A 22,536-nucleotide genomic window follows, 5' to 3' on the forward strand; every position below is an offset into this window, starting at 1 on the left:
ACCCAGATCTACGTTGGGGGGGGCAGTCGATCACTTCTGTCTTTTCTGCTTTAAAATTCAGAAAGTCGACACCCATCCAGGCTTTTACGTTGTTTCAGTAACCGTCCGCCAGAGTTCCTTTTAAGAGCCACAGAAATCTGACCCTCGCCTGTAAAACAGTCGAATCAAACGCCGCGTTTTTTAAGCATGAAACCAAGCGGGAGTGAATAGAAAGAGAGAAGAGACGGGGGCCGGGATGTGAGCCCTGTGGGACCCCCCCCCCACAACAGGGGAGCAGAGGAGGACATTATTTTTATCTTCTGAAGGTTTTTTGACAGAACCATCAGTTCATAGATTGGCCTGCAGACCTCACACCTGCCGTGACGCTGCAGCTGTGTCGCTTTGAGCTCATTTTAAACGGGAAACGTGTGGAATTCGCCCGCCTCAAGCTGTTTGTTTCGGCTCGACTCCAGTGCGCTGCAAACGGGTCGATATCTCTGATTTATGTTGGACGTTTTCACCAAATTAACGTCACAACCCAACGAATCCACACATACGGAGACATGAAGGCAAAGAAGTCAGTGAAATGACGCAGGGAAGCGCGTTTATTCATTTATTTATTTACTTTTAATTTATTTGAGAGAATGAGCATTGATCAAAGTTATTCAACATACATATTTTTTTCTTATTTCCCCCCCCACCCCACCATGCTGCCTATACAAAAAAATAAGCTGAATAATAAAAATAAACATAGTGAGTGAAAAGTACACCCCAAATGTTACACTAGAAAAAAGTTAGACATGAAAATATACAAGATTAAAATAATAAAAAAAATAAAAATAAAAAAAGACAATAATGATACAAAATGAAAATAATTTTTAAAAAATTTATAAAAAAAAAGACAATAAAGATTCAAACTAAAAATTAAAAAAATTTAAAAAGACAATAATAATTCAAAATAAAAATTTAAAAAATTTCAAAAAGACGATGATACAAAATAAAAAATAATAAAAAAGAAAATAAAGAAAAAGTGGATATTCAGAACAGTACCAGTAGGCTGTTTGCTTTCTTTAATTGTCACGCCACAGTTCTTCTGGGGTCTCTGAGTCTTCATTCCCGTTTACTTTTCAGTCATCTGGGAGGGCTTCAAGCTTCTCAAAATAAGATTAAAGTGGGGCCCAAGTTTCATGGAATGTTTGGGTCGATCCTCTAATGCAATATTTTATCTTTTTTAACTTAAGTAATAGAATCAGGTCAACCAGGAGCAGGCTTTGGGTGGATGTGCTGATTTCCACTCCAGTAGGAGAGTTGAAAAAGCATAGCATTCCCTCCCCTGGGACTCCAAATACAGCAGTTTCAGCATTGGGTTGGATATCTCTGTTAAAAGCTTCAGATAACGTTTGAAATATCGTAGTTTATTACAGGAGCAGAACATATGGGCTCAGCTATACGACAACGCTCACATGTTCCTCTGACATTCGGATCCTGTAACCTCTGTAATACACTTTAATACACTTTAATACACTCCTGTAACCTCTGCAATACACTTTAATACACTCTAATCCACTCCTGTAACCTCTGTAATACACTCTAATACACTCTAATCCACTCCTGTAACCTCTGTAATACACTCTAATACACTCTAATCCACTCCTGTAACCTCTGTAATACACTCTAATACACTTTAATACACTCTAATACACTCCTGTAACCTCTGTAATACACTTTAATACACTTTAATACACTCTAATCCACTCCTGTAACCGCTGTAATACACTCTAATACACTTTAAAACACTCTAATACACTCCTGTAACCTCTGTAATACACTCTAATACACTCCTGTAACCTCTGTAATACACTCTAATACACTCCTGTAACCTCTGTAATACACTCTAATACACTTTAATACACTTCTGTAACCGCTGTAATACACTCTAATACACTCTAATACACTCTAATCCACTCCTGTAACCGCTGTAATACACTCTAATACACTTTAATACACTTTAATACACTTCTGTAACCTCTGTAATACACTTTAATACACTTTAATACACTCTAATCCACTCCTGTAACCGCTGTAATACACTCTAATACACTTTAATACACTCTAATACACTCCTGTAACCTCTGTAATACACTCTAATCCACTCCTGTAACCTCTGTAATACACTCTAATACACTCTAATACACTCCTGTAACCTCTGCAATACACTTTAATACACTCTAATCCACTCCTGTAACCTCTGTAATACACTCTAATACACTCTAATACACTCTAATACACTCCTGTAACCTCTGCAATACACTTTAATACACTCTAATCCACTCCTGTAACCTCTGTAATACACTCTAATACACTCTAATACACTCCTGTAACCTCTGCAATACACTTTAATACACTCTAATCCACTCCTGTAACCTCTGTAATACACTCTAATACACTTTAATACACTCCTGTAACCTCTGTAATACACTCTAATACACTCCTGTAACCTCTGTAATACACTCTAATACACTCCTGTAACCTCTGTAATACACTCTAATACACTCCTGTAACCTCTGCAATACACTTTAATACACTCTAATACACTCTAATACACTCCTGTAACCTCTGTAATACACTCTCTAATACACTCCTGTAACCTCTGTAATACACTCTAATACACTTTAATACACTCTAATACACTCCTGTAACCTCTGTAATACACTCTAATACACTTTAATACACTCTCTAATACACTCCTGTAACCTCTGTAATACACTCTAATACACTTTAATACACTCTAATACACTCCTGTAACCTCTGTAATACACTCTAATACACTCCTGTAACCTCTGTAATACACTCTAATACACTCTAATACACTCCTGTAACCTCTGTAATACACTTTAATACACTCCTGTAACCTCTGTAATACACTTTAATACACTCTAATACACTCCTGTAACCTCTGTAATACACTCTAATACACTCCTGTAACCTCTGTAATACACTTTAATACACTTTAATACACTCTAATCCACTCCTGTAACCGCTGTAATACACTCTAATACACTCCTGTAACCTCTGTAATACACTCTAATACACTCTAATACACTTCTGTAACCTCTGTAATACACTTTAATACACTTTAATACACTCTAATCCACTCCTGTAACCGCTGTAATACACTCTAATACACTCCTGTAACCTCTGTAATACACTCTAATACACTTTAATACACTCTAATCCACTCCTGTAACCGCTGTAATACACTCTAATACACTCCTGTAACCTCTGTAATACACTCTAATACACTCCTGTAACCTCTGTAATACACTCTAATACACTCTAATACACTCCTGTAACCTCTGTAATACACTTTAATACACTTTAATACACTCTAATCCACTCCTGTAACCGCTGTAATACACTCTAATACACTCCTGTAACCTCTGTAATACACTCTAATACACTCTAATACACTTCTGTAACCTCTGTAATACACTTTAATACACTTTAATACACTCTAATCCACTCCTGTAACCGCTGTAATACACTCTAATACACTTCTGTAACCTCTGTAATACACTTTAATACACTCCTGTAACCTCTGTAATACACTCTAATACACTCCTGTAACCTCTGTAATACACTCTAATACACTCTAATACACTTCTGTAACCTCTGTAATACACTTTAATACACTCTAATCCACTCCTGTAACCTCTGTAATACACTCTAATCCACTCCTGTAACCTCTGTAATACACTCTAATACACTCTAATACACTCCTGTAACCTCTGTAATACACTCTCTAATCCACTCCTGTAACCTCTGTAATACACTCTAATACACTCCTGTAACCTCTGCAATACACTTTAATACACTCTAATACACTCCTGTAACCGCTGTAATACACTCTAATACACTTTAATACACTCCTGTAACCTCTGTAATACACTCTAATACACTCCTGTAACCTCTGCAATACACTTTAATACACTCTAATACACTCCTGTAACCTCTGTAATACACTCTAATAGACTCCTGTAACCTCTGCAATACACTTTAATACACTCTAATACACTCCTGTAACCTCTGTAAGACACGTTAATACACTCTAATACACTCCTGTAACCTCTGTAATACACTCTAATACACTCCTGTAACCTCTGTAAGACACGTTAATACACTCTAATACACTCCTGTAACCTCTGTAATACACTCTAATACACTCTAATACACTCCTGTAACCTCTGTAATACACTTTAATACACTTTAATACACTCTAATCCACTCCTGTAACCGCTGTAATACACTCTAATACACTCCTGTAACCTCTGTAATACACTCTAATACACTCTAATACACTCCTGTAACCTCTGTAAGACACGTTAATACACTCTAATACACTCCTGTAACCTCTGTAATACACTCTAATACACTCCTGTAACCTCTGTAATACACTCTAATACACTCTAATACACTCCTGTAACCTCTGTAATACACTTTAATACACTTTAATACACTCTAATCCACTCCTGTAACCGCTGTAATACACTCTAATACACTCCTGTAACCTCTGTAATACACTCTAATACACTCTAATACACTTCTGTAACCTCTGTAATACACTTTAATACACTTTAATACACTCTAATCCACTCCTGTAACCGCTGTAATACACTCTAATACACTTCTGTAACCTCTGTAATACACTTTAATACACTCCTGTAACCTCTGTAATACACTCTAATACACTCCTGTAACCTCTGTAATACACTCTAATACACTCTAATACACTTCTGTAACCTCTGTAATACACTTTAATACACTCTAATCCACTCCTGTAACCTCTGTAATACACTCTAATCCACTCCTGTAACCTCTGTAATACACTCTAATACACTCTAATACACTCCTGTAACCTCTGTAATACACTCTCTAATCCACTCCTGTAACCTCTGTAATACACACTCTAATACACTCCTGTAACCTCTGTAATACACTCTAATCCACTCCTGTAACCTCTGTAATACACTCTAATACACTCTAATACACTCCTGTAACCTCTGTAATACACTCTAATACACTCTAATACACTCCTGTAACCTCTGTAATACACTCTAATACACTCCTGTAACCTCTGTAATACACTCTCTAATCCACTCCTGTAACCTCTGTAATACACTCTAATACACTCCTGTAACCTCTGCAATACACTTTAATACACTCTAATACACTCCTGTAACCGCTGTAATACACTCTAATACACTTTAATACACTCCTGTAACCTCTGTAATACACTCTAATACACTCCTGTAACCTCTGCAATACACTTTAATACACTCTAATACACTCCTGTAACCTCTGTAATACACTCTAATACACTCCTGTAACCTCTGCAATACACTTTAATACACTCTAATACACTCCTGTAACCTCTGTAATACACTCTAATACACTCTAATACACTCGTGCACCTTTTTCCAACAACCTGCTGTTTCCTTTAACCCGAATAACCGACTTTGATCCCAGTGGAATCGGTGAAGAGTTGTTTTCAGATGAGATATTTCAAATTAAACGCAGCCTTGCACTGGAAAAAATGCCCCTCCAAAAATAAGTAAGAAAAACAACAAATAAAAGACGTTTTTGCTTGAAATAAGCAAAAAAATCTGCCAATGGAACTAGTGAAAATCGGCTCGTCAAGATTTCTTGAAATAAGATGTGATATTTAGGACTTTTGAGTTAAAAGTGATCTTGAAATTAGCTTAAAAACCTCTTCAAATGAAAAAAAAGCTTGTTTCATATGATATGTGACTCAAAAACAATTTGTTTTCAAGACTTTTTCATTTAACAAGATATTCCAGATGTATTGTATTAAAACAAGTCCCTATATCTGGCTGAAATGGTGCTTGTTAGGCAGTTGTGTCTTATATTAAGTGTAATGAGATATTTTGACTAGAAATGAGACAAATATACTTGGTAAGGCTTTGATTTTTCCCAGTGTGCCGGCCCGGTGCAGCAGGATAAAGGGGCCCACTGTGAGAACCTGCCAGACAGCCCAACATATTCATTTGGCCTCTAACGCTGGGTTAATAGCGGCTTTACGAGGCTTAATGGGCCGGGCCTCCCGGGGACTCTTCCTTTATTTGATTTTGTGTTTTTGATGTTCCACTAATGACTGTAATTTTTGGGAATGTGCAGGTTTGTGAGTTAATTCTCAGCCCGCCGCTGGATGTAACTTTATTATCGCGGCGTCAGGTGCAGCAGGAAATGCATCGAGCCGGTCTCAGACGTGCACGCTCGTGCACTCTGAGGGATCAGCAGGGTGACGGGCTTCCTTTTAAAGCCTGCTGCCACAGATGTGTGGACACACTCGTGCTCTGACTGGTACCTGTCTGCAGAGGCAGGCCTCGGGGGGGCAGGCCCTGGCAAAGCTTTCCCAAAACAAGCTCTTACTTTCAGCTTCATCAACCTCTCGCACGTCTGCTGGATGCAAACATGATTAATCTTCTGATGCTGAGGCCTGGAAAGCCGACACGCTGAGAGACTGGAGGACAGATTGGGCTGTTAACCCGAGTCGGTTACCTCCGTGTGAGCTTATCTTTAGCTAACCGTGAAGGTTCAGTTCAGGAAAGTGAGACGTTTAAAACGAACGGCCGTGTCTGGTCTGGCTGAACCAGATGTTTCTGCACAGCCTCCAGCTGTCATCCAGATGTACGTTTTGGAAGCTAATCAGAGCTACACTGGGAAAAAAATCAAAATTACCTGGTATATTTGTCTCATTTCTAGTCAAATATCTCATTAATATAAGACACAACTGCCTAACAAGTACCATTTCAGCCAGATATAGGGACTTGTTTTAATACAATACATCTGGAATATCTTGTTAAATGAAAATGTCTTGAAAACAAATTGTTTTTATACCGATTTCACATGAAACAAGCATTTTTTTTACATTTGAAGAGGTTTTTAAGCTAATTTCAAGATCACTTTTATCTCAAAAGTCCCAAATATCACATTTTATTTCAAGAAATATTGATTTTCACTAGTTCCATTGGCAGATTTTTTTGCTTATTTCAAGCAAAAACGTCTTTTATTCGTTGTTTTTTTACTTTATTTTTAGAGGGGCATTTTTTCCAGTGTAAAACTCAGGTTTACGGGGCTTTCGCTGCTGCTGCTGCTTCTGCTTCTGCGGTTTTAGTTTATTTATGGAGAGTTCACACCTCCAGCTGTTTGCAGTGCCAAATCATTAAAGTCCGGATCAGATCGGGATCGGATCGTTCCAGGTTCCAGGTTCCAGGTTCCAGGTTCCAGGCGCCTCTTCCTGTAAAACTCTGACTCACAGCGAGCCGGCAGGGATGAGGCGGGCCTGACCGAGCATGCGTTCGCTGCCTCTGTTCTTGGTTCTGTTCAAACCGTGAGCCTCAGCAGGGGAGAAGGTGGGCGATTTGCTTTCTGCACGCAGAGTTGAGGCGTGTGCGTGTCAGACCTGTGGAATGCTGCCGGTGTGCGCCCCAGGCCGTCTGCAGGATGATTTATACCGCTGTCAGAGCTGTCTCCGTCTCCCTCTGATCACACACACAATCACTCAGATGCGCTTTATCACGAGCGCTGGGACATTCCCTGACAGCCTGCATTCCTGTGGCAGGGCGAAGCTCCTTTAACACGAGCTGGGATTGTTGTTGTGCAGCCGCAGACATACAGTAGCTGATGTGAAGGAGCTGAAACGCCATCCAGAAGTGTTCAATTTCCGTGTTTTGAGGCGTTAATGGATTGATTCAACCCTTTCTTTTTTTTTTTAAATTCTCTTTTTTATTCAGAAAGTTACATCTCCATCGCATACATCACAACACATACAATAACTCAGTTTGCCAGGGATTCAGTGATGTAGTCCATGCTGCCCTTCTGGTTCCCAAACCATTCCAGGTGGAAGTAATAACACAAACAACAGAGTTGGGGAGCGCACCCCTACATGCAATCAATATATCGCACACACTAAAAAATTTAAAATATTTATATATATATATATATATTTTTTTTTTTTATATATAAATATATAATTTTTTACCCTCTTATATTTTTTGTTATATATAATTATTTTATATATATATATATATATATATATATAATAAATAGAAGAGGGTAAAAAATTAAAAATATGTATATATATTTATATATTATTATTTATATATAAATTATTTATATATATATATATATATTAAAAAAATAGAAAAAGGTACATTTTTTTTAATATTTATATAATTATTTATATATTATTTATATTATTATTTATATATTAATTATTGTTATAAAATATATATAAGAGGGTAGGTTGAAACAAAGCACGAGTATAGTCAGATATAATCAGATCTGATTGGTTTTACATACTCGGCCCACTTGGTCCAGATCTTATAAAAATTTTCTTTCTCAACTTTGAGGGAAAAAGAAATCTTCTCCATAATATAAATCTCGTAAACAATTTAAATCCATTCGTTGATGGTGGGAGGTTCCACTTTTAACCATTTCCTAGTGACACATTTCTTACTAGCTGCCAACAACATGGTCAACAATTTTTTTGTCTTTTATGTTCCATGTTTCAAACTTTATATTTATCGCCCAAGAACACAGTTTCACATTTTAATGGAATATTCACATTAAATATATTTTCAATATGTTTGTGGATCTCTTCCCAGTAGGGTTTTATTGCTTGGCAGTCCCAAAAGTGGTTGGCTCCATTAGATCCACTGTAGTTGGCACATTTTCTCCCAGCTCTCCATAAATTATCCTTATTTCCGTTTCCTCTTTACGTATTCTCTGTCTTCTCTGGTTGATTCGACCCTTTCTCGTCCAGTTTGTGTGCACAGTGATCGCCATCCTGTTGCATTACTTCTACATGTGCACCTTCGCCTGGATGTTCGTGGAGGGGCTGCACATCTACCGCATGCTGACGGAGCTGCGCAACATCAACCACGGCCACATGAGGTTCTACTATGCCATGGGCTGGGGCATACCGGCCATCATCACCGGTGAGAACCGCCCGCCATCCGTCACAATGAGACTTCTGATTCCTTGCTGCCGGGGTGGATGGGACTCAAGTGTTTTTGCCCCTCGTGTGTTCTGTGTGTGCAGGTCTGGCGGTCGGCCTTGATCCTCAGGGTTACGGAAACCCTGATTTCTGCTGGCTCTCCGTCCACGACACGCTCATCTGGAGCTTCGCAGGCCCCATCTTTGTGGTCGTTTTGGTAAGAGATTTACACTTTGTGAACATTTAATTCCATTTATCTCATTTACAGCCCCCCCCCCCATCATGTTTGGGACAGAGTTCCATCTTTCTCCTACATCTCAGCTCCATCATGTAGACGTTACAACTCTTTTTATCCTCAGTCCCCCTCATTTCAGGCTCCATAATGTCTGGGACAGGTGGCTTCCAGGTGTGTGTCATGGAGCCACCATCACTCTGTCCCAAACATTATGGAGCCTGAAATAAGAAGGGTTGTAGTGTTGTTTGGTCGTTTAAAATGCGTTTTAAAAACTCTAAAGCGGTGGCATGAAAGGAGAAGAAATGAGTCTGACTTTTTACTCCCCGTTCTTAAAGGTGAACATCGTCATCTTCATTTTGGCGGCGAAGGCCTCGTGCGGTCGCAGGCAGAAGGCGTCGGAGAAGTCCGGAGCCATGTGAGTTTCTCTTTTACATTAATTATTCAAACTACAGCCCATCAGTTACTCTTTAATGCAGCTTTAACGTTTCTCCGGGTCTTCTTCAGTCCTGCGCTGCGCATGGCGTTCCTCCTCCTGCTCCTCATCAGCGCCACCTGGCTGCTCGGCCTCATGGCGGTCAACAGTGATGTCATGACTTTCCACTATCTGTTCGCCGTCTGCAGCTGCCTGCAGGTAACAAAGTGGGACTCTCTACCCCGCCGTGAATCCATCCTCAGCTCACACTGTGTCAGTCACGCCGGGTTTTGCCGTCTCTGCAGGGAGTCTTCATCTTCTTCTTCCACGTGATCTTCAACAAAGAAGTGAGGAAAAACCTCAAGAACGTCTTCTCGGGAAAGAAGAACGTACAAGACGAGTCCAGCACCACGAGGGCGTCCCTGCTCACGGTGAGAGAACAACCTTGTGTGCTTGTTTTAGATGGATATGTATGATCCCTGCTGAAGGAGAGGCGGAATATCAACCAAAAACCCAGAAAAAACACATGAAATCCAAGTGAAATAAGGAAAACTTTAGGCTTTGGGGGGAGTTTAGCCTCGTTCCCTCAGCCAGAACACTGAGGATGGGCCAAAACATTACACCAAGGCGACAAAAGAGAGACTAAAGAAGAAGAAACTAGGGATGCTAGTATCAGGTATCCGACCGATAAATCTAATTTACTCGTTAAAGTTAATTGATACCAATTTATTGCATGAAGGACGCGATCAGAGGGTGGTTGTTGTCATTTTTGTTGTGCTTTTTTTTGATTGGCGGCTCGTGGAAATGCCGAGCAAATCAGGAACAGTTTGGTTAGGCCAGTGAGACCGAAACCCGTCTTACAATTCATTGCATTTTTTTTGTGGTAGAAGTATCGGCAAGTACTCAGATCCAAGTATCGGCATCGGTACTCGGTATCGGCAAGTACTCAGATCCAAGTATCAGTATCGGTACTCGGTATCGGCAAGTACAAAGATCCAAGTATCGGTACTCGGTATCGGCAAGTACTCAGATCCAAGTATCAGTATCGGTACTCGGTATCGGCAAGTACAAAGATCCAAGTATCAGTACTCGGTATCGGCAAGTACTCAGATCCAAGTATCAGTATCGGTACTCGGTATCGGCAAGTACTCAGATCCAAGTATCAGTATCGGTACTCGGTATCGGCAAGTACAAAGATCCAAGTATCAGTATCGGTACTCGGTATCGGCAAGTACTCAGATCCAAGTATCAGTATCGGTACTCGGTATCGGCAAGTACTCAGATCCAAGTATCAGTATCGGTACTCGGTATCGGCAAGTACTCAGATCCAAGTATCAGTATCGGTACTCGGTATCGGCAAGTACTCAGATCCAAGTATCAGTATCGGTACTCGGTATCGGCAAGTACAAAGATCCAAGTATCGGTATCGGTACTCGGTATCGGCAAGTACTCAGATCCAAGTATCAGTATCGGTACTCGGTATCGGCAAGTACTCAGATCCAAGTATCAGTATCGGTACTCGGTATCGGCAAGTACAAAGATCCAAGTATCAGTATCGGTACTCGGTATCGGCAAGTACTCAGATCCAAGTATCAGTATCGGTACTCGGTATCGGCAAGTACAAAGATCCAAGTATCAGTACTCGGTATCGGCAAGTACTCAGATCCAAGTATCAGTATCGGTACTCGGTATCGGCAAGTACTCAGATCCAAGTATCAGTACTCGGTATCGGGAAGTACTCAGATCCAGGTATCAGTACTCGGTATCGGGAAGTACTCAGATCCAGGTATCAGTACTCGGTATCGGGAAGTACTCAGATCCAAGCATCTGCATTGTATCATATATAGTAGAGCTTCTGTAATCCCTCCTGAGTAGGGCTGAGCAATTTTATCGATACTGCGATATAAATCGATATTCTGTTTCCCGATAAAGTATCGATTTTTCAGCCGCGAGTATTATTTTTTTATAAAGCAAACTTTATTGAAAAGTTAGCCGTTACAGATTAATATAATACAATACAATACCAAGGGGGTATTGAACAAATTATACAAAACATTATACAAAACAAATTTTTGATAAATTAGTGAATAAAAATCGAATCGTTGGCTGAATATCGTGTATCATATCGTGAGATTTGCTACTCCTGAGATGTGTGCAAACCTGGAACCAACTCAGTTTATACCTTTCATGTGTTGTTTCTGGATTTTTGGTTGACTCCCTGTCTCTCTCCTTTAAAATGAAACAACCACAAAGATAAGAGACAAGTTGATCAGTTGATCCAATCATCATTGTGCCGGTTCGCCTCATAAATGTGTTGTTGAGGTGTAAAAGTCCCGTTTCCGCCCTCAGCGCTCTCTGAACTGCAACAACACGTACACGGAGGACGGCCCGCTGTACCGCTCGGCCATCGGCGAGTCGAACGTCTCCCTGGACAGCACGCTCAGGTCAGCAAAGAGCCGCAGCAGCTACCTGGCTTACACACTCAGGTACAACACGCCACTGACCGCACGGCCGCTTTACTAAACCGCTGCATGACGAGTGAGTGTCTGTTTAACTGCTGCTGACGTCTCACACCTACTAACACGCCTCTGATTTATCCGCACATGCTTCTCCTGCCGAAGCTCGGTGAATTCGCTCCATCGGGTGTCAGTGCTCGCCGTCTTATGATGGCGAGTTCTGCTTCTTGTGTGAATGACCATGATGAAATGTGCCGGTTGCATGGCTCATGGCCGGGCTGCAAAAACCCAATGCACACATACAGGGAAACACACGAGCATGTGAACATCTGATACAGATTTGAAGCACCTGGACAGACGGTTTGTGTCTGTTTCCGGTTCTGATTCACTGAAAGTCACCTGTGGTGTACCACAGGGCTCCGTGCTGGGCCCCAAACTGTTTATAGTCTACATAAATGACAAATGTAACGCGTCTAAGATGTTAAAGTTCACTTTATATGCTGATGACGCTCATTTATATCGCTCTAATAAACGTTTGGAAGTGCAGCAGAAAGGCTTTGATGTAAAGAATGTAAATATATAGAAATTATACATAAAATGGATGACATTATAATAATTAAATGTTGTTTTGCTCCCGAATAGTTCCACAGGGCTCCATGCTGGACCCCAAAATGTTTATATTCTACATAAATGACAAATGTAACGCGTCTAAGATGATTAAGTTCACTTTATTGGCTGCTGACGCTCATTTATATATCGCTCTAATAAATGTTTGGAAGTGCAGCAGAAAGGCTTTGATGTAAAGAATGTAAATATATAGAAATTATACATAAAATGGATGACATTATAATAATTAATCATGTTGTTTTGCTCCCTAATAGTTCCATACGTGACCTCCTGTGTGGAGGTTTGAGGAAACACAAAAAAAAAGCAACATTAATCCAGTTTATATGCTGCAGAAGCTCCAGTTTATTAAACAGTTTATTCTTCTCTTTCATCAGCTTTAGCTTCAGTCGACGCCTTTTTGCTCGATAATTTCTTCATTTAACTTCTCATTTTTGTTGTTTTGTGGGGAGAAAAAAGGTGAAATTAGAGGAAATGTGAGAAATATCCACTTGATCCTGGTTCGTTCGGTCGCCGTCTGCCACCAGAAGCTGAACAAATCAAACTTTAACTCCAGATTTTCCAGCTTTGATTCTCATGAACGACTTCATGAGTGTCTGTGAAATACTGTACAGGCTGAAAGGTGATGAAATATAAGAATATATATTCATGCTGGTTTTATTTTTGAGCAAATAATGCCAGTTTTTCACTGTTAAAGCTCCAAAATGAACCATAAAACCAGTTTAACTTACTCTTAACATGCAGCAGAATTTATCCAAAGCCAAAACCTTTTTCTATTCTAAGTCTAACAAAAAATATCCAGATAAATCAAATTGGCTCCAACTGTGGCTTTAAAGTGTTGTTGAATCCATCTTTTTAATCATTAATATGATAAATTGGCCAGAAATCCACTTTTTTTCCCCCCATAAAAAAACTGTTGAGTTTGTAATGGAGCAGCTTGGAGGAGTGATTCAGTTATTTCCTGCCTGATGTGATGATTTAATGGCTTTGTGGACGTAATAATGAGATTTTAACAGATGTCAAAGGTTAATGCATCCATAAATCATCTTATTATTGGTTTGATCCAGGACAGAAAAACTAAAGTTTGGAGTTGAAACAGTTTCAGAGTTTTTAAGATTTTTCCCCCGAATGGAGCCGACTGTACGCCTTCAGGTCGTAAAGCTGTCGTCTGGGTAATTGGAGCTGACATCGGGGTCAATGAGAGCGAAAACGCTGGCGGGGGGAAGATGTGGCGTGCTGCCTGGATGGTTGGGGGGGGGGGGGGGGGGGGCAGGACGAATGGGGAGAAATGCTAAAAGCGAGAAAAAGAGAGATGGGATGGTACCTGTTGAGGTGGAGTGTAACGCATACCTGCTGCCTGCAGCTGCTTCCAGAAGCTTCTCTCAGATCAGCCGGGTCAGACGGATTCAGCCTCAGGACGGATTCTCAGTCCGACCCGGAGTAAAAGCGTTCGGGAGGGAAACTTTAATGATTTAAAGGGACAGTTCGCCTCTTTTGAGATGAAGCTGTGTAACATCCCATATCAGCAACATCATTTCTGAACATCTTCTTACCCCCTGCTGCGTCCTGTTAGCAGAGTTCCAGCCTCGTTTTGGTGTTGATGAAGGTAGTCCGGCTAGTTGGCTGGGGTTTAAAAAATAAAGCGTTTTGCTTCTCAAAACAATATGCGTTCAACAGAGTAATACATTTGCATCACAAAATCGTTCTTCAGGAAAAAGTCAGACCTTTCCTTTCCTTTCTTTCCCTTTCCTTTCTTTCTCTTTTCCTTTTGTTTCCTTTCCTTTCATTTAGTTTTGTTTCCTTTCCTTTTGTTTCCTTTTGTTTCCTTTTGTTTCCTTTCCTTCTCTTTCCTTTCCTTTCCTTTTGTTTCCTTTCCTTCTCTTTCCTTTCCTTTCCTTTCCTTTCCTTTCCTTTCATTTCCTTTCCTTTTGTTTCCTTTTGTTTCCTTTTGTTTCCTTTCCTTCTCTTTCCTTTCCTTTCCTTTTGTTTCCTTTCCTTCTCTTTCCTTTCCTTTCCTTTCCTTTCGTTTCCTTTCCTTCTCTTTCCTTTCCTTTCTTTCCTTTCCTTTCCTTTTGTTTCCTTTCCTTCTCTTTCCTTTCCTTTCGTTTCGTTTCCTTTCCTTTTGTTTCCTTTCCTTTCCTTTCGTTTCCTTTCCTTCTCTTTCCTTTCCTTTCTTTCCTTTCCTTTCCTTTTGTTTCCTTTCCTTCTCTTTCCTTTAATTTCCTTTCCTTTTGTTTCCTTTTGTTTCCTTTCCTTCTCTTTCCTTTCCTTTCCTTTCGTTTCCTTTCCTTCTCTTTCCTTTCCTTTTATTTCCTTTCCTTTCCTTTTATTTCCTTTCCTTTCGTTTCCTTTCCTTTCCTTTCTTTCCCTTTCCTTTTGTTTAGTTTCCTTTCCTCTCCTTGTCTTTCTTTTCGTTTCCTTTTCTTTGTTCTCCTTCCTGTTCCTTTCCTTTCCTTTTGTTTCCTTTCCTTTCCCTGCTGCACAGACCGAGCAGTCCCCTGCTTCCGAGCAGTAAACACCGTAACAGGCGCGGCTGTCGGCAGGCGGCAGCAGGCAGTGATACGAAGGGAGAGAAAATAGGGCCAAGAGATTGTGAGGTCTGACTTTTTCCTGGAGAACCATTTTGTGATGCAAATATATTACTCTGTTGAACGCATATTGTTTTGAGAAGCAAAACGCTTTATTTTTTAAACCCCAGCCAACTAGCCGGACTACCTTCATCAACACCAAAACGAGGCTGGAACTCTGCTCACAGGACGCAGCAGGGGGTAAGAAGATGTTCAGAAATGATGCTGCTGATATGGGATGTTACACAGCTTCATGTCAAAAGAGGCGAACTGTCCCTTTAATGTGCGGACAGGAAGAAACTGCAGTTTATTCCCTCAGCGTGTTGATGTTCTGTAAGAGGAGATGTGGAGGCGTGACGCTGTGCTTCCTCTCTGAATCTTCTCAGGGACGAGTCGGCGCAGAAGCCCGGCGTCTCTGCGGGGACGGCCAAAGGACACACGGACCTGGACGGACCGCTGTTCCACAGGAACGGCACCAAAGCAGACGGTGAGCTACGCTCCTGGGCCATGTTCCCTCTCATTTTTCATGTGTCTGGGCCTATGAAAAGCTCCCTGAGCACACTGAGCACCACTACAGATGTGCACGCTGTGGCCACACACCAGTTTCACACCTGTTCAAAACCTTGGATCATATGTGCGAGCAGCTTAGAGGGAACGTTGCTCGTGGGGATGATGGCGCTTGTTTCTGCTTGTTGCTCACGCTCGTGTGTTTCCATCAGACTCCGACTCGGACAGCGAGCTGTCGGTGGATGAACACAGCTCCTCCTACGCCTCCTCGCACTCCTCCGACAGCGAGGACGATGACGTCGACGTCAAGCCGAAGTGGAACAACGAGAGGCCGGTTCACAGCACGCCGAAAGGTTTGTGTTGGTTCTGAAGCTGCGTCCGACGGGCTCTCCTGTCGCTGGTTTCCTCACGTGGTGTACCACAGGGCTCCGTGCTGGGCCCCGAAATGTTTATATTCTACATAAATGAGTAATGTAACGCGTCTAAGATGTTAAAGTTCACTTTATTGGCTGATGACGCTCATTTATATATCGCTCTAATAGACGTTTGGAAGTGTAGCAGAAAGGGTTTGATGTAAAGAATGTAAATATATAGAAATAATACATAAAACCGAAGACATTTTAAAAATTAAACATGTTGATTTGCTCCCGAATAGTTCCACAGGGCTCCGTGCTGGGCCCCGAACTGTTTATATTCTACATAAATGAGTAATGTAACGCGTCTAAGATGTTAAAGTTTACTTTATATATGCTGATGACGCTCATTTATATATCGCTCTAATAAATGTTTGGAAGTGCAGCAGAAAGGGTTTGATGTAAAGAATGTAAATGTATAGAAATTATACATAAAACCGAAGACATTTTAATAATTAAACATGTTGTTTTGCTCCCTAATAGTTCCATACGTGACCTCCTGTGTGGACGTTTGAGGAAACGCATAAAAAGAAACATTAATCCAGTTTATATGCTGCAGAAGCTCCAGTTTATTAAACAGTTTATTCTTCTTTTTCATCAGCTTTAGCTTCAGTCGACGCCTTTTTGCTCGATAATTTCTTTATTTAAATTCTTATTTTTGTTGTTTTGTGGGGAGAGAAAAGGTGAAATTAGAGGAAATGTGAGAAATATCCACTTGATCCTGGTTCGTTCGCTCGCTGTCTGCCACCAGAAGCTGAACAAATCAAACTTTAACTCCAGCTTTGCTTCTCATGAACGACTTTGGGTTGTTTTTTTTGAGTAGTTTGTGTTCATGAGTGTCTGTGAAATACTGTACAGGCTGAAAGGTGATGAAATAACAGAATATATATTCATGCTGGTTTTATTTTTGGGCAAATAATGCCGGTTTTTCCACTGTTAAAGCTTCAAAATGACCATAGAACCAGTTTAACTTACTTTTAACATGCAGCAGAATTTATCCAAAGCCAAAACCTTTTTGTTTCCTCAAAGTCTAACAAAAAATATCCAGATAAATACACAAATGAGGCATTTTAAACATGAATCTATTCAGCAGTAAAGAGGTTAAATCAAAATGGCTCCAACTGTGGCTTTAAAGTGTTGTTGAATCCATCTTTTTAATCATTAATATGATAAATTGGCCTGAAATCGACATTTTAATAATTTTTAATAATGAAACATGTTGTTTTGCTGCGACGGGCTCTCTTGTCGCTGGTTTCTTCACCTCTTCTTGCCTTCTCTGCAGGGGACTCCGTGTCCAACCACGTAAAGCCTTACTGGCCGAGAGACGGCACCACGGCGAGCGACAGCGAGGACCCGGGCGGGGCGGAGAGGCTGAGGGTGGAGACCAAGGTGAACGTGGAGCTGCACCCCGAGAACAAACTGAACCACGTGGGTGAAAGAGAGAGGGAAGCTCTGCAGGAGAGAGACCGGCAGACGCCGAGCGACGCCAGAGAGGCGGCGCCCGTCACTCAGTCCAACAGCAACCACCAGCCGGAGCAGAGAAAAGGTGTGGGCGGGCGGCGTTTCCCCCCCGAGCTCCACCAATCAGTGAGTGGCGTTTATCTGAGGGGCTCTAACCCGAATCCCTGCTTCCTCTCAGGTATCCTGAAGAACAAGATCAGCTACCCGCCTCCGCTGACCGACAAGAACATGAAGAACCGCCTGCGGGAGAAGCTGTGCGACTACAGCTCCCCCACCATCACCTCCCCGCCGCCCAACAACAACAACACCTCCCCCCCGCCGCCCTCCTCCATCAACATCATGGCGCCGTCGTCCCGCCCGCCGTCGCAGGCCTCCAACGACGGAGGAGGTCGCCTTCCCAACCACGAAAACAACTCCGTCACCAAGCCGCCCGTCGCCCCGCGGCCTCAGGTGCCCGTCGGCGCGCCGGCAGCCGGCGTCTACCGGGAGACCAACGGTGGGCTCGCCATGCACTTGAAGTCGGGGACGGTCAACGGAGGCAACGAGTCCGACTCAGAGTAAGCAGAACACGCGGTTCCACCTCAGAGAAAACTAACGCGTGGCGTTTAATCGTGAGGAATCATTAAGATAACGAAGGCTAAAAAAAGCAATAACATCTGCTTATCAGAGTGGATCAAACCCTGTTACCAGGGGCAACGGTTAACAATGCTTCCATGGCAACACGCTCTCTAACTCGATAAGTTCAGGAAGCCGGTTGGTTCTGCTCAGAAACCCAGAACACATAGAAAACAGCAGGAAAATATCAGCTCATCTTCAGCTTAATGGCAGCCACTGTGCAGCACCCCCCCCCCCCCCCCCTTCTTCTTCTTCTTTTAGCAACATCTGTAAACATCTGGAACCGAGGAGACCAGCTGCCGGACCTCTGGTTGTCCCGTTCCTGTCTGATGGAGGATTCTAGCTGGTTCTGGTTCTTGCTGCCATCAAACTGAAGATGAGCCGATATTTCTCATGAAATAGTTAAATATCTGGTTTCTGTGCTGTAGCCAGAAGTGGGTAAAGTAGCCAAAAACTTTACTCAAGTAAAAGTACTGTTACGTCAGAATAATACGACTCAAGTAAAAGTAAAGAGTAGTCATCCAAATAATTACTTGAGTAAGAGTAAAAAAGTGCTTGGTGAAAAAACTACTCAAGTACTGAGTAACTGTTGAGTAACGTCTGATTTATTTGTTAACACAAGCGTTCAATCAGACAGACAAACATACTAAATAATCATCTTTAGGCAAATTAGAGTTCATCCAATTGATAAAATAAATTAAAATTAATTCATTAATAACAAAATAGCTTAAATTTAAAATAATCCAGGTAAATTCAAGAACTTCAATAAAGAATAAAAGAGACTTAGGAAATGTTTAAAACATATGTAACCCATATGTAACCTAAAAAACAAACATTCACCTATCCATGGGGGAAAAAACGAGTTTAAACTCTGTAAACTATAGCAACATTTGAAACATTTTCAGGTGAGAAAGTAGTCGTTTAGATCCCCAACGTGTTGAAAACCTGACAAAATACCGGCTGTTTACAATTTTGTTCCCACGAATTCGGCGCTACTAAAGCTAGCCGCAGTGAGCAACGCACTTCCGGTTATTTTCACAAAATAAAATACCCGTTGCCTTTTATCATAGGGAAAGCCATTACCATACAATTGGTGCTTTTGTTTTGAAAACAGGAAGTGAACCTACCCTCGTTGTAGCTAGCTTGAAACTGCCGTTTTGACAGGAAATGACGATCGGCGACGTCACGTTACGTTGCATCTTGGGTAGTTTGAGTATGAGTAGTAACCTCATGATGCATACCCAACATTTCAGAGAATCTAGTATGCATTCGGGAAAAAAGTTAGTATGTGTAGGTTGAGTAGTAGGAGAAGTATGCGGTTTCGAACGCAGCCTCAGTCTTAGTTCTGCTGGATCGGAGTGCTGCCTTTGACACAGTTGGCCATGCAATCTTATTACAAAGGTTAGAAGACTGGGTGGGAATCTCTGGTAGTGCTTTAAACTCCTATCTTGAGGACAGGAAATATTTTGTTGAAATTGGTAACTGCGTCTCAGACCAAATGGCTATGACCTGTGGGGTTCCCCAGGGGTCAATCCTGGGCCCCCTATTGTTCAATCTCTACATGCTTCGGAGAATCTAGTATGCATCCCGGAACTTAAAAAAAGTTAAAGTTAGTAGGAGTAGTGGGAGTAGGAGGAGAAGTAGGCGGTTTCGAACACAGCCTCTGTCAGAATAAAACATTAAAATGAGGCGTACGCGGGGGGATAAAAATAATGAGGCGTAGAATACCAAAGAGGTAAGAAGAAAAGTAACCAGCTCATTGTAGCCTAATGTAGCGGAGTAAGAGGACAGTTTCTGCTGCACACATCTACTCAAGGAAAAGTAAAAAGTATAGAGATTTAAAACTACTCCTAGAAGTATAATGTTTTCAAAACATGCTCAAGTAAATGTAACTCGTTACTACCCACCTCTGGTTGTTACTCACAGTTATTTTAACTCAATCTGGGTAAAAAACATGATTATATTTCACAAAATGTGCGACTTTTCCTTGAAGTGTAGCATGAAACGATGTGTCTGTCCTCCTTAAATGCTGCATGCAGACTCCCTTTTTATACCTCGCATGTTCTCACCCTCCCCTCCCTGCATCCCCTCCCTGCTGCCCCCCCCAACACCTTGTCCTTCTTTAACAGTGGCAGTAACGAGACTTCGATCTGACCTGTTAGGGAAATCCAGACCAGCCTGCCCTTGTGAGAGAAGGCGTCTGCCCGGGGGAGAGAAGAAAGAAAGAAAGGAGAGCTGGAGAGGACGGAATGAAAGCTGTCAGGACGCCCGATCCATCCTGCCTTTCATGTTTCCTCTCACTGCAGCAGTATTAATAACAGACTGTGGGACCAGGAAGCCGGCAGAGATGTCTGGACAGATGTGAGAAACAGAAAAGGGAATGCTCCGTTGGACTGAGACGGGGAAGTGTGCCAAAAAAACACCGAAGGAAATGGGATGGAGGTTAAAAAACACCCCCAGAATGCCTTGCAAACCTTCCACGATGCTCCTCTGTGGAGGTCACAAAGAGCCCGCCGGGGTTCGTTACGTCGGACCGAAACTGTAAAGTTCTGAAACACTGAGGACAACACGGAGGACGCCATCTTTCTCACGGAGAAACGTGTCCGACAAGCTGGTACAACACACACCAAGTGCTCTTTTTTTTTATCTCCCGGGCCCCTTCAGCCTCACTTCAGTGTATTTAGAGTGTAATTAATGTGTAGATATTTTTTTAAAGCGAAAAAAAGAAAATGATCTATTTTGTATTTCAGTTTGAAGCAAAAGGACGTGTTTGTTAAGCTGAAAAAGAGTTTTGCCCGCTTTCCTCTGGGAACTCAGCTGTGAAAATCACTAAATGTGCTGGTTTATCTGGGAGCAGGAGGTCCGTTGGTGGTTCATTCTGTGAACAGCTGGACCCAAAGGAACATTAATTACTGTTTAAAGCTCACCTGAGGCCTTTTTCCAGTGTCTGTCCCGCCGGTTTGTCTGATAAAACAGGTTAAAACTTTGAAAAATCGTTGAAAAATGGACTTTTTAAATCTTTTTTTTTATCATTGAAGTAAAGGTTAACGTTTTTTAGCATTTAATAACAGATACATACACTTTTTTTTTTTAGATTGTCTGAATACAAATTGCAGCTAATACGTGGCAACTTACACTGTACAGTCCATTTACCACTGAACCCAGAGTGTTCCCCTCATGCAATCATGCCTTTGATGAATGTCCTCGTTTTTGTATGATCTGAGACACTGGAAATGATTTGTAACATAATGTATATTTATTTTTTATGGTTTTAAGACACTGGAAAAAAAGATGATTGTGTTTGTAAAATTAAAAGTGACATTGATTTTTAACTGTCTCGTGACTTTTATGTGTTTTATGTACTTAAATATTTACTTAAAACTCGTGTTTTGGCGGTAAAACGGGATGTTAAAAAGTCTGTTAAAGTTAAAGTATGAATTCAAATAGAGGTGAAAACATGGTGATGTATCAACGAAGCAAGATTAATGTCTCTATCTGTGGGCAATTCAGCAAGTCTTCAGGGTAAATTTGTGCCTCTTTACGTATATAAATGACACTCAATAGTACTTTAATAATCTCCAAAAGGAAATTATATTTCTGGAGTATTAATGATTATTAAATATATGTCATTGTTATAGATAGACGGCAAAATAGAAAATAAATAAGCTGAGAAATGTGTAGAAAGATCTGTTTCTACAGGGTCTGTCCTCATCAGAGTCCAAGCTCGTCCATTTTTATCTCGTGATGTCACATTTCCAATGATGATCAAGGAAAGAAATGCTTGAAACTTCCTCTTCCTTTTCCTCCATTTTGTTCCTGCTCTGCATCCTCGTCGTCTCCTCTTCAACTCATCTTGACCTGGGGTTTTATTCCAGGCATTACTTGGGCTTTGGAAAGCTCAGTTAGCTGCTGTAAGAAGATGTAAACAATAACCAGAGTTGGCAGCAGAAGTCCTTCCAGCAGCACAGCATCCAAACCAGCACAGAAAAATGTTTCCCTATTTTCATGTGAAGTGTAGAAACTGGAAATTGTGTATGTAATTACTGCCAGCAGTTGGTTAGCTTAGCATAGCCTAGCTTAGCATAAAGACTGTAAACAGCAGATGAAAGTAGTTTCTTTCAACATTGTTATCATGAATTTAAAAAAACATTAGAGCTTATTTTCCCCTCCATTTTGTGTATAAACTGTTTAAATTGTGTATTTAATAACAGCTAACAGTTGGTTAGCTTAGCTTAGCACAAAGACTCT

The 22,536-nt window shown here is 41.2% G+C and overlaps 1 protein-coding gene across 5 annotated transcripts in view; it reads left to right on the forward strand.

The window, feature by feature from the left end:
- Positions 1-21,620, forward strand: part of celsr1a (cadherin EGF LAG seven-pass G-type receptor 1a) — a 149,348-nt gene extending 127,728 nt beyond the window's left edge. For 3 of the 5 annotated variants that reach the window (XM_075471305.1, XM_075471307.1, XM_075471310.1), the window contains 11 exons: positions 8,825-8,999; positions 9,103-9,215; positions 9,569-9,648; positions 9,738-9,864; positions 9,951-10,076; positions 11,995-12,131; positions 15,679-15,779; positions 16,012-16,152; positions 17,495-17,758; positions 17,852-18,230; positions 20,451-21,620. In XM_075471305.1, the coding sequence (XP_075327420.1) occupies positions 8,825-8,999; positions 9,103-9,215; positions 9,569-9,648; positions 9,738-9,864; positions 9,951-10,076; positions 11,995-12,131; positions 15,679-15,779; positions 16,012-16,152; positions 17,495-17,758; positions 17,852-18,230; positions 20,451-20,478 (1,671 nt within the window). In that variant the 3' untranslated portion in view covers positions 20,479-21,620. Of the gene's footprint in view, positions 1-8,824; positions 9,000-9,102; positions 9,216-9,568; positions 9,649-9,737; positions 9,865-9,950; positions 10,077-11,994; positions 12,132-15,678; positions 15,780-16,011; positions 16,153-17,494; positions 17,759-17,851; positions 18,231-20,417 lie in introns of all 5 variants that reach the window. The other 2 variants (XM_075471306.1, XM_075471308.1) reach the window with 2 other exon arrangements.
- The last annotated feature ends 916 nt before the right edge of the window (positions 21,621-22,536 follow it).

The sequence above is a fragment of the Odontesthes bonariensis genome, chromosome 8, assembly GCF_027942865.1.
Source record: "Odontesthes bonariensis isolate fOdoBon6 chromosome 8, fOdoBon6.hap1, whole genome shotgun sequence".
Lineage (NCBI taxonomy): Eukaryota > Metazoa > Chordata > Actinopteri > Atheriniformes > Atherinopsidae > Odontesthes > Odontesthes bonariensis.